We start from the raw sequence: 20,199 nt of genomic DNA, 5'->3' as shown, positions 1-20,199 counted from the left end.
TCTCTGATCTCATAGTGTTGTGGTCAGAAAAGATGCTTGATATGATTTCAGTTTTTTATTTTTACCTGGGCTTGATTTGCGACCCAAGATGTGATCTGTCCTGGAGAATGTTCCATGTGCACTTGAAAAGAAAGTGTAATCTGCTGTTTTGGGATGGAATGTCCTATAAATATCGATTAAATCTATCTGGTCTATTGTGTCATTTAAAACTTCTGTTTCCTTATTTGTTTTCATTTATTTTCATTTTGGATGATTGGTGTAAGTGAGGTGTTAAAGTACCCCACTGTGATTGTGTTAGTGTTGATTTCCTCTTTTATAGCTGTTAGCAGTTGCCTTATGTATTGAGGTGCTCCTATGTTGGGTGCATATATATTTATAATCGTTATATCTTCTTATCGGATTCATCCCTTGATTATTATGTAGTGTCCTTCCTTGTCTCTTGTAACATTCTTTATTTTAAAGTTTCTTTTATCTGATATGAATATTGCTACTCCAGCTTTCTTTTGATTTCCATTTACATGGAATATCTTTTTCCATCCTCTCACTTTCAGTCTGTATGTGTCCCTAGGTCTGAAGTGGGTCTCTTGTTAACAGCATATGTATGGGTCTTGTTTTTGTATCCATTCAGCAAGCCTGTGTCTTTTGGTGGGAGCATTTAATCCATTTACATTTAAGGTAATTATCGATATATATGTTCCTATGACCATTTTCTTAATTGTTTTGGGTTTGTTTTTGTAGGTCCTTTTCTTCTCTTGTGTTTCCCACTCAGAGAAGTTCCTTTAGCATTTGTTGTAGAGCTGGTTTGGTGGTGCTGAATTCTCTTAGCTTTTGCTTGTCTGTAAAGCTCTTGATTTCTCCATCAAATCTGAATGCGATCCTTGCCGGGTAGAGTAATCTTGGTTCTTCCCTTTCATCACTTTAAGTATATCATGCCACTCCCTTCTGGCTTGTAGAGTTTCTGCTGAGAAATTAGCTGTTAACCTATGGGAGTTCCCTCATATTATTTGTCATTTTTCCCTTGCTGCATTCAATAATTTTTCTTTGTCTTTAATTTTTGCCAATTTTATTACTATGTGTCTCGGCGTGTTTCTCCTGGGTTTATCCTGTATGGGACTCGCTGTGCTTCCTGGACTTGGGTGGCTATTTCCTTTCCCATGTTAGGGAAGTTTTTGACTATAATCTCTTCAAATATTTTCTCTGGTCCTTTCTCTCTCTCTTCTCCTTCTGGGACCCCTATAATGCGAATGTTGTTGTGTTTAATGTTGTCCCATGGGTCTCTTAGGCTGTCTTCATTTCTTTTTATTCTTTTTTCTTTATTTTGTTCTGCAGCAGTGAATTTCACCATTCTGTCCTCCAGGTCACTTATCTGTTCTTCTGCCTCAGTTATTCTGCTATTGATTCCTTCTAGTGTAGTTTTCATTTCAGTTATTGTATTGTTCATTTGGTTCTTTGTTCTTTAATTCTTCTAGGCCTTTGTTAAACATTTCTTGCATCTTCTTGATCTTTACGTCCATTCTTTTTCCGCGGTCCTGGATCATCTTCACTCTCGTTATTCTGAATTCTTTTTCTGGAAGGTTGCCTATCTCCACTTCATTTAGTTGTGTTTTTTTTTTTGGTTTTATCCTTTTCCTTCTTCTGGTACATAGCCCTATGGTACATAGCCTTTTCATCTTGTCTATCTTTCTGTGAATGTGGTTTTCATTCCACTGGCTGCAGGATTGTAGTTCTTCTTGCTTCTGCTGTCTGCCCTCTGGTGGATCTTCACAAATTTTTGAAAAGGTGTTCGGGAATTCCCTGGCAGTCCAGTGGTTAGGACTCTGTGCTTCCACTGCAGGGGGCACAGGTTCGATCCCTGGTCAGGAAACTAAGATCCCGCATGCCTCGAGGCGCAGCCTAGCCAGCCTCACAAATGCATAAGCCATTTTCTTGCAATAAATCTTCTTAATATAGGTCTCCTACTGATTCTCTTTCTCTGACTGACAGATTTTTGTACTGGAGGTGGTTCTAGAGGAAGAGAATCTTAAGGATGAGTTTCTTAATTTCTCTTTCTCATAGTTCTTTGTTTTTAGTTTCCATTTTTACATACAGTGAATGGGGTATTACTCAAAGTAACATATTAACAAAAATTAGGGAGTAAGCCATACAGCTATTTGGGAGGAGTATATCAGTGCAAAGGGTATTGGGTAAAGATTCTGGGGCTGGAGTATGCCTGCAATGTTGTAGAAACAGCAAGAAGTCCAGTATGCCATAAGCAGAGTGAACAAGGGGCTGGTGGGCAGTAGAAGATGAGGTTAGAGAGATGAAGAGGTGAGCAATGGGAAGCCCCCTGTGTGGGGGTCCGGAGTAGGTCATATCATGAGGAACCTGGTAGCCCGCTGGAAACACATCAGCTTTAGGATTAGAGAAGCGATCGTGATCAATCTCACTTATGTTTTAAGTGTATCATTCTGGTTACCTTGTAGAAAATAGATTGTGTATTGGTTGGGGAGAGGCAGGTGGGAGTAGGCAGGGGCAGGAGGCTATTAGGAAGTATTGCAGTAACCAAGGCAAGCCCTGATGGACTTTGTGCCAGAAGTTAGTGCGGGAGGTGGTGAGAAGTGATCACATTCTGTATACAGTTGAAGGTAATGAGGACAGGATTTGCTTATATGATTTATGTGAGGTATGAGGAAGCCAAGGATGAGTAGAAAGTTTTAGAGGCTTCAAAGTGATTACATAGTTAAGTAAAGTACCACTACTAATTCAAAAAGTTTTCTGTGATTGAGACTTGTTGAATGACACTAAGAGTTTTCCGTTTACTTTCAGTGGAACATTTATAAAAACTACATTTAAGCATTTATATTAATTTTTATTTATTTATTTTTTAAATAGTTCTTGCCAGTAGCCTCAGTCCATACCGTGAAGGAAGATTTATAGAGAGGCGACTGCGATCCTCATCAGAAGGAACTGCAGGGAGTAGCAGGATGATTTTGAAACCAAAAGATGGAAATGTAGAAGAAGTTAATAGTCTAAGAAAGCAAAGAGCAGGTTCATCATCTTCAAAAATGAACAGCATGGTAAGTATATACACATACCTGCATATAATAAAATAATCCCATATATTACTGGCAAGTTCATGCTCCTTGCAAATTGAAGCATTAGTTTCAGGTGTGCAGCAAGGTGATTCAGTAAATATACTCTCTCAGATTCTTTTCCATTGTAGGTTATTACAAGATATTGAATATAGTTCCCTGTGCTGTACAGTAGGTTCTTGTTGCTTATCTGATTTATATATAGTAGTGTGTATATGTTAATCCCAAATGCCTAACTTATCTTCTCCCCCTCCCCTTGGTAACCATAAGTTTGTTTTCTATGTCTGTGAGTCTATTTCTGTCCTGTAGATAAGTTCATTTGTATCATTTTTTTAGATTCCACATATAAGTGATACCATATGATATTTGTCTTTCTCTATCTGACTTGCTTCACTTAATATGATAATCTCTAGATCCATCCATTTTGCTGCAAACGGCATTATTTCATTCTTTTTTTATGGCTGAGTAATATCCCATTTTGTGTAATGTATGTGTATATATATACACATGTGTATATATGTATATGTATGTGTATATATATGTATATATATACATCTTTTTTATTCACTCATCTGTCGATGGATATTTAGGTTGCTTCCATGTCTTGGCTATTTTAAATTGTGCTGCTATGAACATTGGGGTGCATGTATCTTTTTGAATTAGAGTTTTCTCTGGATATATGCCCAGGAGTCAGATTGCTGGATCATGTGGTAATTCTGTTTTCAGTCTTCTGAGGAACCTCCATACTGTTTTCCATAGTGGCTGCACTGACTTACATTCCCACTAACAGTGTAGGAGGGCTCCCTTTTCTCCATACCCTCTCCAGCATTTGTTATTTGTAGACTTTTTAATGCTGGCCATTCTGACTGGTGTGAGGTGATACCTCATTGTGGTTTTGATTTGCATTTCTCTAGTAATTAGTAATATTGAGCATCTTTTCATGTGCCTGTTGGCCATCTGTGTATCTTCTTTGGAGAAATACCTATTTAGGTCTTCTGCCCATTTTTTGATTGGGTTTTTTTAAAATATTAAGCTGTATGAGCTGTTTGTATATTTTGGAAATTAATCCCTTGTCGATATTATCATATGCAAATATTTTCTCCCAGTCCGTAGGTTGTCTTTTTGTTTTGTTTATGGTTTCCTTTGCTGTGCAAAAGCTTTTAAGTTTAATTAGGTCCCATTTGTTTAGTTTTGCTTTTATTTCCATTGTTCTAGGAGACAGATCCAAAAAAATATTGCTGCGATTTATGTCAAAGAGCATTCTGCCTGTGTTTTCCCCTAGGAGTTTTACAGTATCCGGTGTTAAATTTAGGTCTTTAATCCATTTTGAGTTTATTTTTGTATATGGTGTTAGAGAATGTTTTAATTTTATTCTTTTATATGTAGCTGTCTCGTTTTCCCAGCATCACTTATTGAAGAGACTTTCTTTTGAAGGAAAAATTGGTTTGCATAGTTGATATCACAAGTCAGAGAGGTTAAGTCTTCACTTGAGATGCTCATGGGTCACAACACATAGAAGCACACCAGGATAGCAACCCTTAAAACCTGTCTTTCTTGCTTGCATGGAAGGTTTGACATTCTCCGTCCTAGAGCAAGACCGTGGGATATACAGTCTAAGAAAAATGTTGATCATGAAGACAACCTCTGACAACATCATTTCACACCATTTCTCCATCTCTAGCCACCTAAAAAATGTCCTGTTGTCAACCACACATATGCCAGTACCCCCCTTAGACTCCTTAGTGCAGGGGTCCCCAACCCCCGGGCCATGGACTGGTACTGGTCTGTGGCCTGTTAGGAACTGGGCCGCACAGCAGGAGGTAAGTGACGGGCCAGCGAGCGAAGCTTCGTCTGTATTTACAGCCGCTCCCCATCGCTTGCGTTACGACCTGAACCATCACCCTGCCCCCCGGTCCATGGAGAAATTGTCTTCCATGAAACTGGTCCTGGTGCCGAAAAGGTTGGGGACTGCTGCTTTAGTGGATCCTATTCTTCCTATCTTTCTACAGTTCCCACTTCACATAGGGTGAGACTCCTCGAGGGTCAAGGTGATATGCCCATGCAAAGCTTTAACACATTCCAGGTGACCGAGATTCCAGATTCCTGGTTCAAATTGCGGAGGCCTGCAGATGAGGGTGGAAATGGGGTGTGTAGAGGAGGGTGGGGTCTGAGCTTGCACTTGTGAGCTGGGGTGTCTTAGAGGTAACTTGTATTAGCTCCCTCACAGTGTAGGATACAGCCAGGGTGGGGAAAGATGTGAGTGGACTGCAGCCCGGGAGGTCCGTGAGGCCTCAGGCCTCACAAAGATTGGGGTGGGCTTGCCTTTTGAATTCCGTTTGCTCCCTTTCTCACGTGTCCTTTTTCAGCAGTGTCTTTGATTTTCTAGTGTTTAACACTGCTTCTTTAAAAGGATCTATCCACCTACCTACTTATATGTGAAAAATGCTCGAAACTAAATCACTTATATCTATATATCTTAGACAATTATGTTTCAAATGAAAACATTAGGTCATCTAGTTTTGACAATTGCAATGAGAAGAAGCCTTAAGTTACTGAGGCAACACTGAGTGATAGCAAAACCATTGTGTTTGAAGTTAGAGGTTCTAGCCATTAGGTCAGGCTTGGCCAGATTTTAATCTTGGACAAATCATCTACAGAACAACAAACGATAATGGGTTTCTTGCTTCTTTTATGCTAAAAAATGACTGTGTATCTGAGTATTTATATTTGCATATATAGAAAGATATTACATTATATTATATTTCATCTTTCTTTCTGTTCTTTGCATTGAAAATATTATTGTTGCAATTGATTTTTTTTTGTCTAAATATAAGAACGTGTTAAAATAGATTTCCAATTGATACAACATTAAAAGTTATGGCTAATGAATTATTACGAAACAGCTATTTTCACCAAATTTCTGTTATTCCTTTTTAAAGACGTATTTATATTAATAAGTGTGCCCTGTTTATTACTTTTGCCCAAAGTTGGGCCTTTTACTTATTCTTTTTATATCTCGTGTTTTTCATACTACGTTTATATAATTCTCATCATAACATCACAAAATCATTATTCTTCTCCTCAGATACACTTTCAAGATTTAAAATTTTAAATGTCAAATATAAAAATGTGATTTTGTTAATTTATTTGAGGCTTTTTATAAATTTTCAAAAAGTATACCTGCAGTGATATAGATCGTCCACTAGATGGCATGATTACACCATTGCCATGGTAGGGGAAACGCTATGGAGGTTAGACGGAAACTTGGTTAAACTATTGTACATGTTCACTGTATTCACAGGTAAAACTTGTTGAAATAAATACTGACACTCTTGAATTTCCACACGAAATGTATCAAAATTACTTTATGACTTTCTTCCTTAGGACTTTGCAACTAATATCTCGATCTTTAATTAATTTATAGTGTAATAGTTAATTTAACATGCATACAATGTATTATTTAGCTCAGCAATATAAGGAAGAAATGCTAGGATTTTTAGGTAATTTTAGCTATATGTGAAGCAAGTGACATATGTTTAGGAAATGATAGCTTTATGTGTGAGAAGATGCACACATTTTCTATATTCTTCTTCCAAAATAATTCAGGTGAATATGTGTGTTTAAGAATGCATCCATGGTTCAGTTATTCTTTTCTTTTAGAGCAATAGTAGTAACATGTATTTTTAATACTTATTTGAACCAAGGGACTACTCTTAATGCTTCTCATATATTATCACATTCAGTCCTCACAATATTATGAACCGAGTGATTCTTTTACTGATCACGCTTTGCAAAAGAGTAAAATAAGGCACTAAGAAGATAAGCAACTTGCCCGAAAACACAGATAGTAAGTGGCAGAAATAGGATTTAGATTTGGATACTCGCTGTCTAGCTTTAAATCCTACATGCTTTGGGGGGAATGTAATAGATTTAAAATTAATTTTTCATTTTTCTTGCATTATTTCTGTATAATGAAGTTAACACATTTAAGGCAATCTATGCTTGCTCTAAGTCTAGACTACAACCCTCTGTAAGGGATACAAAAAATAAACAAAATGTAGTACTTATTCTGGATTTAAAATGTGGTAATATGTCTTGATATGCTGATGAATGGTATCAATGTCTTTACTGAGAGATAGCTCATCCAAAAAGGAACTTTGTCACAAAAGAAGATATTTATACTTAGAAGGAACTAGAGTATTTCATATAGGTCATGAGGATTTAATTCTACCAATGGTGTATGGCTCTGTTTATTAAGATGCAGAGGGTTCCTGTGAATGACCAAAAATATTCCCTAATAGGTGAGATAGACCACAATGCTAGTGTTTTTGTACACTTTGGGGATATTTCAGTATAAAAGGGAAAGGGCAGGATGTATTAACTCTTTGAACACCAGTGGCTCAGAATAAATTGGACTTTGCTTAAATTTATTACAAGAAATAAATATATATGTAACAATTTGATGAGCATTCAAATTTATTATAGATCTTCAAACTGCTTTAAATAAAGACTTCCCTTAATTTTCCTCTGAGTAACTTTCTTGATACTTTCCTTAGGATGGCCCAAACATTTAAAAACAACTTTTCTAGAAGTAGGCTCTTTCTTTCCAGGAACTTTCCCTCCAGATTATGATGTATAAGTGATTAAATGTAAGGATTTGTCTTGGTTTCTCCAGCAGCTTCACACAGTGAAGTCTAACTCTAAATATTTATGAGATCAGCCCGCTCTAAAAAAAGTATTAATTGAGGATAGATTTGTATGTGTTAAACAATATATAGCACCTGGCATCACTAGAGGAAGGAAAGTGCCTGAGTGTATGAGGAAGGATGAGCCAGGCTACATAAGAGCAAACAACCTCCAAATTTTAGTGACTTTATAATATAGATTTATTTCTCGCTCCGGCTATGTGTTCATTGCAGAAGGTGCTGGAGTTCCATTCAGTATCTCCTCCTTCTGTATCCAGGCTGTTGAAGCAGCAGCTGTTGCAAAACACTGCCTTTCACTGTGGTAAAAGATCTCTGGAGACTGTACCCCAGTAATAAATGCTTTACCTGTGAGAGACTCACTTCATTTCCCACTGAGCAAATCTAATCACCAGGCCCAAACTTGCCACAAAAGGCGCCAGGGAATAGTCTCTTGCATGTGTCTGGATGATGTAGACCCAGATATGTATCATGGGCACTAATGACTATGATATTCCCTAATAGTTTATTGTATCTCAGTTCTTTTAATTAACTGAGATTTCCTGCTTACCTGCTCCCTCCCTGTTGTCTTCAGGCATTTGATGGGCATAAAGTCATTTGATTTGATGCCTCACACTGAGCTGGTCATTGTGTTTCAGAAAGAGGAAAACATCTTTGACATTGAAGGATTCATTTTAACCACAAGTTTTGTCCTTTGAGATGTGTTCTCTTCCTGACTTAAAGACCTTGAGATGTATATCTAAATTAACTTTACTTGACTCCCGGTTTGGGAATATTACTATATTTGGAAATACTTGTTTTTATTACATTAAAAAGCTGGCTTGGAAAGTTGTGTTAGCTTTAGCTTACTCAGCAAATGCATCCACAGAGTTCCCCGGAACTATCTGTGCTGAGCGATTCTGACAATTCACTTATGGCCACTTTTACTGTGACAGCTTAATTCCTCTCATTTGCGGTTTGGCATCCTGTTGCCTTTGTGTAGAAACTGTGAATAGCATAGTAAAAACAGGAACTGTAGGACTTCTTCACTAGAAGAACAGACCAGATTTATATTTGAGAAAAAAACCCAGTTACTTGCATATCAGCAGCGTCTCATGTTGTATCTTAATTCCTTGATACGTTGAAATCTAGAATTTAAATATTATTGACAATAATTGATTAAGACTAATTAAACCCTATGCTAAATAGACAAGCACATAACTATGCATCCACTTTTCTTCTGGGGCCTACTGTTTTCTCCTGTGTTAGCGTTTTCTTCATTCATTCATCCATTCATCAATTCATTCACAATTTCTTTCAATAAATATTTATTTAGAACCTACTTTGAAGATGCAAAGATGAAAGAGACAGCCCTTTAGAATTTTAGAGTTCCAGACTGGGAGATATTAACCTAATCTTATCAATACACCAGATTTAACCATTTTGACCATCTTAAAATTCAGAATGGGTGGGCATGCTTGATTTGGATTGTGACCATTGCTGTCAAAAGTAAAAAAGGATTAGAAAAGGGCACATGGGGCTTCCCTGGTGGCGCAGTGGTTGAGAGTCCACCTGCCGATGCAGGGGACGCGGGTTCCTGCCCCGGTCCGGGAAGATCCCACGTGCCGCGGAGCAGCTGGGCCTGTGAGCCATGGCCGCTGAGCCTGCGCGTCCGGAGCCTGTGCTCCGCAGCGGGAGAGGCCGCAGCAGTGAGAGGCCCGCGTACCGCAAAAAAAAAAAAAAAGGGGCACATGAACTCCTGTATCCCTAATTTACATATACTTTATCTCACATGCTCAATTGACACTATTAATTATACAGATAACTCCCTAGTGTTTTTGGCTAATTTCTAACATTGAGGACGATGCTAGTGCTGAGCAGGAACTCTGGGAGGCACTGCGACAGTAAAGAAGAAAGTACAAAATTAATGTTTAAAGAATCACCTTCAAAACATCCCACCTCTACCATCCACTAGGCAAAAGAGTTCTCCTGGGCTTGTTTGGTATATGCACTTTCACACTTTCATTTTGTGGCATGAAAGTTGTTCAAGCTCAAAATTAAGAGCAAGTGAAAGATGATGATTATAAGATGTGATTCAAGAATTTTCTCCTCTGAATCCTGAAATCTTTTTTTTTTTTTTTTTGCGGTACGCGGGCCTCTCACTGTTGTGGGCGCTCTGGTTGTGGAGCACAGGCTTCGGACGCGCAGGCTCAGCGGCCATGGCTCACGGGCCCAGCCGCTCCGCGGCATGTGGGCTCTTCCTGGACTGGGGCACGAACCCGTATCCCCTGCAGGCGGACTCTCAACCACTGCGCCACCAGGGAAGCCCTGAATCCTGAAATCTTAAATAAGACTTTCAAATACGTAAAAATGTTAGTGGCTTTTTGAGGGTTAAAATAATGATCTCAGCTTTTGATGTAACATTGTGAATGGAATTAAAGCTAATATCATTGCGTGCTACAAGGACATTTAATGAGAAAAGGAAGTCATTAATATATTTAAGAAAATGGGGGCATACAAATCATTCTCCTTAATCCTTATGTATTTTAAGAAGGAAAATCACAAGTATCACTATTAGACGTGCAATTACATTTGTTGATAAGTAGTATATTAATTTTAGATTAATAACCCTAATCCATAATGCCTTTATTGATTTTTCTAGTTACTAATGATAGTTTTCCTACCAATGTTCTTCTAAGTTGTATCATGTGTATGGCACTCACCACTTAGTTATTTGAATATGCTTCATTTATTAGATTTCATTCAGTCTTTTAAATGGAAGAACTTTTGTATATATTAGCATTTCGTATAGCACTTAGTAAAGTGCCTGGTGCACAATAAATATGGGTGAATTAAAGGTAAAATTGCTGATTAGGTTGTGATATATGTTGACATAGATATGAATTAAGGCCTTTAGAACAATCACTATGTGTGGTGTCCTTATGCACATTTTTGACATTTTAACTTATTATACAAATGTACAGATGTTTCTATGATGCATTGTTTGATAAAACTGGTTTTTGTTGCTAAGTACTTGATCAAGGCCATACCACCTTTGATATTGTTCTAGTAGAAGCATCATTCATTTTAGGATAATTGACCTTACAGAATGGTTTCCAGCATCATATCAGTACAATACTTATGGACTGGCCATACAAAGAAGACAAGAGTAGTCAATTGTTTGTGATATTATTGGAGAACCCATTAAAAAAAAGTAAGTTCTGAGTCAAATATGTCTATAAGGTGATATTTAAAAATCCCCTGTGTATTTTATCTACCCCAACTCCATTTCTTATCAACTTACAGATTCAGAATTGCCTTTAAAAAAGAATTGGATAAAATATTCCATTCATTTTTTTTCATTCTAGCTTTTGGGATGAGTCATTTTTGTTTAGAAGCTGTCACAATTTGTATGTTTGGTGCACAATGCTATGAATAGCTTATTCAGAGAGTTAACTCACTTCATATTAAATGACTTTAAGAAAGGTTGTAAGTAAATAAGTGCAGTATCCTAGATATTACCATTTCTCTTCATACAGTTCGCATGAAAATGTCCATAGCACCTAATTTTTCCTTCCGTGATTACATTATTAAAATTTACTGTAAATGTCTTAGCTTGTTCAGGCTGCTATAACAAAATATCACAGACTGGATAGCTTATAAATGACAGAAATTTATTTCTCACAGTTCTGGGGGATGGGAAGTCCAAGGTCAAGGTGGCAGCATGGTTCCTGATTTGTAGCCAGCATCTTCTTGCTGTGTCCTACCTGGTGGAAGGGGTTAGGGATCTCTCTGGAGCTTTTTTTTATGCAGGCACTAATCCCATTCATGAGGGGTCCACCCTCATGACCTAAACACCTCCCAAAGGCCCCCTCCTTCTAATACCATCATCTTTGGGGATTAGAATTTCAACATATGGATTTTGGGGGAATACAGGCATTCAGGCCATAGCAATAAGCAATCACATTGTAATGATAGCAATGCTAGAATATATTAAAAGCTTCATTAAGAATAGTACATATTTCTATTTATTATTTATCAAGGAAATAATTAAGATGGACAATAGTAGAAGAAAATTAAAGACCTTTTCTCTAACCACACTATATCTAGGATACCTGTTAGACATTTTATACCCCTCTGAAATTAAGAAATTGGAAAATTAAGGTTGTTTACCTTTTATTCTTGGGATTAGAATGCAAAGATGACAGTTTTATTTTTAATTGGTTCAGTTCATCTCAATTTTCTGTAAGATGCAAACTATTTTATGCCTTGTTTAGGTAACCCCATGAGCTGACACAGCTTTCATAGTGTGAGAAAGAATATTTTTTGATTCAGGATCCATGGCAAATCTCTGACCAGCTGAATACTGCACAGTCTGTAACATAGAATTGACCTTGAGTAAAATAACTATCTTTCCTGAGGGAATAGTCTTTGGAATTTGAAGTTTTTAAATTATTCTAGTTACACAATAAAGAAAAAATTATTCTTCCTAGGGTTATTCTATTATTTTGAAATTTAAATACAACATATTAAATTAATTTTAGTAAATTGAAAAAGCCAAATAAAATTTGACTTCCAAGGTCAAGAAGTATATTATTGTAGTAGAATTATGTCTAATATTTTACATTAGTCAGTTTATATAAAAGATATAAATATTTTAATATATTAATATTATTTTTCAAATAATTTAACAATCAAGACAGACATTTACAATAATTTCACAAACCATCATATTTGCAATTCAGGATAAGAAAGTGTGATTTACAAATGAATCATGCATATACATTTCACACTTTTCCTATGTGATGATGTTTTTGTTTAGTCATTCCTAATTTAGAGTAGCTGTCATTTTATCACTTTTATAATTTAATTCAGTGATCATTTCATTCTAGTGTTAAAAGTTTGGTCTGAAATTCCTCCTTTGTTTATATCTTCTATTCTAAGCTTGTTACGTTCAACTGGAAACAACCCAAGTACCTTTTTTTTGTTCCATCTCTTAGGCTCTTTATTGTATACGTTTGTAATTTCCTTACAGAATTATGATTTTAATGCTTGGCTAGTTGTCTTCAGCACTACCCAATGATTATAGTGTATGTGTCAGTGAGAAACACAAAGAATTTTTTTTGTCAGAGAAACTCAACGTGAATCAGAGCTTTTATCAGTTGTCAAGAGGCGCAGGTGAAGCAGGGAGAGATCTGGAATACCGTCCAGTTTCCCAGCTCCTTTCTGCATGTGGTGGGCACTGGCCCAGATTGTTGGATAAAGTTTGCATTGTTAAATGTATGTAGTCACCTCATTGACACAGAAAGATCCAATCAATATGAAACATCTCATTGTTTTTCTTTTTAATTATAGTCACCATGCTGTGCACTACATCCTCAGAACTTATTTATCTTATAACTAGAAGTTTTCCCCTTTGACCTCATGAAACATCTCTACTTTATACTCCAATAGTTAGATAGCATACACAGACATTTTCCAGGGAGTCATATCCCATAAATCTCTAAGTTCCAGCTTTATTTTTCATAAGCAGTCTCACTTAAACTCCCCTACAGTAAAAACCATTTAGTTTTATGGTTTGTTTGTTTGCTAATTCGGTCAGTCATTACTGTGTTTACAAGGAGATCTTTCCAGGAAGCAAACTCCCTGTAACTCTGTCTCAGAGAAAATGGATCACAGGCCAGTTGCTTATCTCAGGCACCAAGTGTAAGCTTTAAACACTCTCCTCCCACTGTCCTGTTCTTGCCACCCACTCTTGGTCTTCTTCCCATAGTCCCCCATTTCCTCTGATCTTAGAGAGATATGTGTCCCTGCATTCTTTCAAAGCAGTTGTTTCTACTCGTCTTCCTGATTTCAACTCCTTACCTCCTTAAGAACAGTCATCACCAGTACGTCTCTTAAGTTTGCTTCTCTGGTTTCTTCTCCATCTCTTCACCGCTGTCAGTTTACAACACTGCCAAGTTTCCCAGCCTGAAAGAAATAAACAAAAATTAAACATTTTCTATATCCTGCTTGCTCCTGAAGTTTTCCTCCCTGTCCCTCTTTTCCACTACAAGGCAAACTTTTCTAAAAGAATAGCCTTCTCTTGCCAAATGCATTTCCTCACTGCCCACAGAGTCCTCACTTTCATGTTTTATTAGCTCTTGTAATGTATAGTTTCTCAACATGGACACTATTGACATTTTGTCCTGGATAGTTCTTTGTTGGGAGGTGGGAGAGGGCTGTCTTGTGCACTGTGGGGTGTTTAATGGCATCCCTGACCCCTACCCATAAAATGCCAGTAGAACCCTCAAGTTGTGACAACTGGACATATTTCCAGATGTTGAAAAATATGCCTTGGTAGGCAGAAACCACCCCAATGGAGAGCTTTTCTAAAGTCATTAGTGACTTTGCCAGTTTTCATATTCTTTTTTTTCCAATCTTCATCTTTCTCGACTTCTCTTCAGCATTTCACACTGTTGAGGACTCTATATACTTAATCACTTCTCCTTTTGCAGGGTTAACTCTCCTTTGGTTCTTCTCCCTTTCTCCTTTCAGACTCCTTTGCAAGCTGCTTTTTCATACTCTAAACAGCTATTACTTGGCATTTGGTTCTTGACCCCCCCCCCCTTTTTTTTTAAACCTGTTCTATCTGAAAACTTAAGTTGTAGGTGAAATGACATGTGGATTCCAAATGGAAAGGCTGGGAATCTCTAATATATCAGAAATCTGACAAAGCCAATATGCACTGAAAAGCACAATGTATTAGATTTATGGCAATAGAATAAGAGCTCGTGAAAAAAAAGCTATTTGCATAAGGAAAGTAGTTGAAAATCCAAGGACTGCAACTTTGGAGTGGAACTGGAAAAATATGCAGAGAATTGCCTTTCACCCTCATAGTTCATGGCTTCTCTCCCTTTTTCCCCCCATCTATGTTACTATCCTATTTCAGTTTTTATACACTTGTATTTCAGCCTCCTTTTAAGGTACTCCAGGGATTCTCAATCCTTCCCTTCTGTTTCTAAAGTCATATTGGAGAAGTAGCAATTATTGATATATCACTTAAACTAGGACCTCCCTATTAGAGTCTGTGTAATATGTTGCAGTAATTAAGTCTACCCTCACTACTATCGCCCACAATTATGCTTTTTTTGGTTTTGTTTTGTTTTCAAATTGACAGCAGCTTAAGTTGAGCAAAAGACAGATAGTGGCAGGAGTTGTGTGCATTGTGCAAGCAGTGTATATTTGACCTTCCAGGACACTTGGCAACTACCAGAGAACCAGACATAGCCCACTTCTGTCTTACTCTCTTGCTGTTTCTGGTTTGTCTCCTCTGGAGCTTCCTGTGGATTGTGCCGCAGGCTGGCTGTGAACCAAGAGGAACTTGTGGTGTGCAGTGTGTGTGCTCAAAGGGGAGGGTGGAGTTTTCAGCATGATTTTAGAAGGGAAGAAAATCTATAAAATACCTTTAGTTCCCCAAATTATAAGAAAAGTATTAATTTAATAAAAATGTAGTAAATTAATAAATTCTTAAACAAGTTTATAATATTTTCATGCTTTTTCACACTTCTTTTTTTCCCAAATGCCTTTAGTGCCTTCTAATATTTAATATCTTATAAGAATATGCTTTTTTATTTTCTCTTTGTAAAACTTGTCTGGAATAAAATCATATTGCTTAAGAACCAAAGGCAAACTATTTCTCCTAACACAGAAACATGATCAAAATAGACAAATTTTCAAAATAGGAGTTCTTCTTGTGTCCGTTAAGCATGACTTTAATTTCTTAAATAAGCAAGTATGGTGTGATAAAAGGAGCAAGCAGTTGTTAAGAGGACACCAAATTCCAGTCTCATTTTTTTCTCCTAATAATACTACCTACCTTATAGAGTTGTTGTAAGGATCAAATACTATATTTTATGTGAAAAGGCTTTATAAATTTTAAAGTGCTATATTGATGAAAATGACACGTATTTATTAATAACATGGATTAAAGCCAGAAACTGAAATTAAATAATATTACCTTTTCCAGTAGCCATTTAGAAAGGAAAACATTTTAAGAGCCAAACTCACCTTTAAAGTATATCTCATCATGACAAGAAGTTGAGTTGGCTCCTTTAAGCCACAACAAAAATAATCCTTAAAATATTCAAGTTATTTATATGTTAGTGCTTTATAAGGGTAATCTGCTATTTACCTAATTTCCCATTTGTGTATTTTCCAGAAACTCATACATTTTTCAAAATCAATTTATATTGCTTAGGAAAAAACTATTTGAGAAGTACACTTAAGATTTGCATATGTTACCATGTTTATGTTACCCTTTAATTAGAAAGTTTACTTGACCTAGTTATTTCCTGATTATGAAATTAGGAAGAAAGCATCTGCCCTAAGACAGGTGCCTTGGCTTTTTACAAAGAAATTTAATTTGCATTCTCTGTTTTCTTAAATAAAAAGTTTAAACATTGTGAACATTTATGTGAATACTCACATAATAACTTGATAAATTACTTATTTAAAAGTATCTTCTGTTAAATCTTAAGTTAATTTTATCCAAAATAATAATAGGCAATGACTTCAAAAACAAAAAATAAAGTTGAAGAAAATAGCGAATTACAGAGTACCTTATTTATTTTACTTTAAAAATAAATTTTGAACTATAGTGTATTTACTAGTAGTACTAGTCTGTCCTGAGATAACTTAAGATCCCTAAACACTTGTGAGAGAAAGTTTTATGACACACTCAAGTTTTTGCTTTTGTCTTTCTTCATTCTGTTGGAAGAATACATCTACCAGTAGGATATTCAGCTTGAATATTTGAACTACATGAATTTTAATGAGGAGGGGAGTAACCAGCTGTCACATAGCTCGTATGATGTATTAGGTGCTGGTTGGGATGAGACAGTATATCTCAGCATGCTGTTGCCTTCAGTAGATTTATGTTCCAAAGAAATGTGGATACATTAATACAAATAGCGATTTCAGATGAAAAGATCAGCCACCTAGCTATGGTTCATGAATCACAGTGATTCTCTCTCTTTTATTTTTTAATAATAATGATAATAAAAGTATACGGAAACTATCACTGAGTCGAGTGGGTGCCAGGGTACACTGATCCTAAAGATTTAACCTGACCCAGCAGTCTACTGGAAGCTGCTATAGCTGAGAAAAAAGAACTAATCAGAGATGCTGGGCTTACATTTAGAATAAGAGAAAGGAACTATTAATGCGTGCTCTTTTCCAACAGCATTCATCTCTCTAGGAAATCCTGCAGGACAAAAGAGAGTTGGAACACTATTAAGTTTTATAAAGTGATACTATAGTTCCTTGAAGGGAACTTACTATTATGCAGCTGGAAGCCTGTAAGGTCTGTTGACTAAAGAAGTTCAAAGATAGCCACTGTTGTTCAGTATATAGTTTTGTTTTGTAGTTTTTGATTCAGCGCAGTGGGGTTGAACATAAAGGAAGCTAACATCTTGAGCTTTTCGTGAGTCTCTCCTTGTTGTTATAAGTAGACCATTAGGTAATTTTCAGGAAATCAGAACTGTTGACCCATACAAATGATTTTTACAGAAATTGCTTTTGCTCTATTAAAACAACATAAAGTGATTTTCTGATTTTTGACACTATGACTTTGCTAAAAATTCCTATATTCATTTAAAAATAAGAATCATCTTGCCATAAAAAAGCAAATTATTCTGGTTCAATAAGCAAATGTATTTTACTAAAGCAGTGGATAAAAGCTTCATTAAAAAGTATTTTTTTTTCACTGAAATAGGATCACGTTAAGAAAACCACAGTAGAATTGCTAAGGGTAAAGCAGCAGCCCAAATTGAAGAAAAATTCAAAAGATGATTCTATTATGTGGCCTTAATGGGAAAGCAAAGTGAATTTTCAGTTGAACCCAGTGCTAGCTATGTGCCCTGGATAAGTGTTCCACACTGTTTGAAGGGGATGGTGACCAAGAAGAGGAGGTCTCTTTACTTGTGGCAGCTGAGTTATATGATATTAAAAAAAGAAAGTCTAGGTTTCCTGTGAGGGTCATTGAATTCTTATATTCTAAAAAGACAGATTCCTTACAAGGACCACTAACTAGAATAGGCAGGAAATTACTGGTTCTGGAATGACTATTCCATGTCTAAGTAATGTATCGAATAGTAAGCAGCCTGCTAACAACTCAGAAAAATAGAAATGAGAGGGTATACAGTGACCCTCATATTCACAGGTTCCAGATTCAACCAACTGTGGATCGAAAATATTTTTAAAAATTCCAGAATATTCCAAAGAGCAAGACTTGAATTTGCTTGGCACTGGCCATTATTTATATAGTATTTACATTGTATTAGATATTATACATAATCTAGAGATGATTTAAAGTATATGGGAGGATCTGGGTAGGTTATATGCAAATACTATGCTATTTTATATAAGGGACTTGAGCATCTGTGAATTTAGGTGTCCAAGAGGGGGTGGTCCTGGAACCAATCCCCTGCAGATACCAAAGGAGGACTACAAGTAGCTTGTAATTATTGGCAGGGCAGCACCAAGATTTAAGTAAGATGAATCCAAATTATTTCTTTAGTGAAGAACGTTGTGGACTATATACCTTGAGCGGAAACTGGGTTAGGCATTGCGTATTTAAAGAAATGTAAAACAATTTTTGTTTTTGTTTTACTTTTTAAGGTTTTATCATATCTTTGTTCAGATAACCTCTTTCCACAACCTGCCATATCCACAAAACAGAACTTGTAGGAAGTAGAACTCAGACGAGTAGAATGAGCTGTTTTCCTCTGTCTTTTCTTCTTTCTACCCCTTTTTGTCTACCTCTCCTTAGCTTCAACTACCTTCTCAAAAATAAAATATGACTCAAAATAAAATTTCGTTGGGTATCAGATTCAAGAGAGCAGATAATCTAGGTATTGCTTCTTTTACTATTCCCTCATGTGAATCTTGTACTTTAAAAAAAAAAAAGGTAACCAAATTTACCTTGGGACTATACAACACCAGCATCACCTTGGTTATAACATGCCACTTTAATTTTACTAAATACATTTTACTTTTATTTTATAATAATTTCATATTTATAGGAAAGTTAGAAGAATTGTACCCAAAACTGCCTTATATCCTTTACAGTTTCATCAGTCATTAAGTTTTACCACATTTTTTCCTCTCTTTCCTCTTCTCTGTAACACATAGACACATACATCATTTATATTATTTTCCTGAAGCATGTGAGAGTTATTTTACACATCATTTCCCTTTATTCCTAAATACTTCAGCATGTATTTTCTAAGAACAAGGATGTTCTCTTACATCACAGATTAAGTATCAAAATCAGGAAATTTAACCTTGACAACGTTGACTTATTTAACATAAATCCATATTCAGTTTTTCCTAATTGTTTCATTTTTTAAAAAAATCCAGGCTCCAATCCAGAGTCATGTGTTATGTTTAGCTCTCAGGTATCTTTAGCCTCTCTTAATCTGGGACAGTTCATCACCATTCTTTATTGCACATGCTATTACCACTCATGACACTTATTTTGTAGAATGTTCTCCAATTCATATTTCTCTGGTATTTCACTATTAGGTTCAGCTTATGCATTTTTTGGAAGGAAAACTACATGTGTGATATTTGTGTTCTTAGTGGATCACATCAGGAAGTATATGATGTCAGTTTGTATCATTACTGGTGATGTTACACTTGATCCCTTGGTAAAGATGGCGTTTACTAGGTTACACCACTGTAAAGTTGTTATAGTTCCCCTTGTTAATTAATAAGTAATCTCTGGAAAAATATCTGAAGCTATGTAAATATTGTTTTCCACCATTTTTTACCCAGAAGTTTTAGTGTCCATTGATTCCTCCCCAAATTATTTTTTTCTATGTTACTTAGTACTGATTTTATAGCTCTGTCATCTCTTCCGTAATGAATATCTGATCTTGAATAGGCTAACACTGGGTGATAAACTGGGTGCAAGAGGGCTACCTTATAGCAAGTACTGTATGTGTCTGACTAGAGCTTCCAGCTCTGGGACTGGAAATGTTTTACTGAATACTTTTATACTCTACATTGGTATTATGAATTTCAGGTTATCTACCTATCCCCTAATAATTTCAAGAGGAACTAATTGACCATGAATGGTTTACTGTTAAACCCTATACTGAAATATGTGTTAAATTTTATTTTGGGTTGAGTTACTCTTTTGAAGGAAAGAAAGAAAGAAAGAAAAAAAGAAAGAAAGAAAAAGAAATTTATGTATCCATACTATTGCATTCATTTATTCAATTAATGTTTATTAATTATCATTTAAGTACTAGATTGTGTTAAGCCCTGGATATTCAGTAAAAACCTCAAAAGGGTCTAGGCTGCTAGAGGTCTTAGGATGTAGCAAAAGAGAGAAGTAAAGAAACATGTGTGATTATGTTGTACATGCTTTTAAGGCACTATTAGCAGGTTAGTAGAGTAGT

The 20,199-nt window shown here is 36.1% G+C and overlaps 1 protein-coding gene across 4 annotated transcripts in view; it reads left to right on the top strand.

Annotated features, from left to right (window-relative positions):
• The window catches only part of CCSER1 (coiled-coil serine rich protein 1), a 1,259,018-nt gene that overhangs the window by 165,179 nt on the left and 1,073,640 nt on the right, over positions 1-20,199 (top strand). For all 4 annotated transcript variants that reach the window (XM_022582337.2, XM_022582338.2, XM_022582336.2 and 1 more), the window contains one exon: positions 2,872-3,056. In XM_022582337.2, coding sequence (XP_022438045.1) covers positions 2,872-3,056 — 185 coding nt within the window. The remainder of the gene's footprint in view (positions 1-2,871; positions 3,057-20,199) is intronic.

This window comes from Delphinapterus leucas, chromosome 5 (genome assembly GCF_059928025.1).
Source record: "Delphinapterus leucas isolate spDelLeu-1000000601 "Yukka" chromosome 5, BTC_Dleu_Yukka2, whole genome shotgun sequence".
NCBI classification, from domain to species: domain Eukaryota; kingdom Metazoa; phylum Chordata; class Mammalia; order Artiodactyla; family Monodontidae; genus Delphinapterus; species Delphinapterus leucas.
The sequence above is the reverse complement of the archived record's forward strand: the minus strand, read 5'-3'. Positions and strand labels throughout refer to the sequence as shown.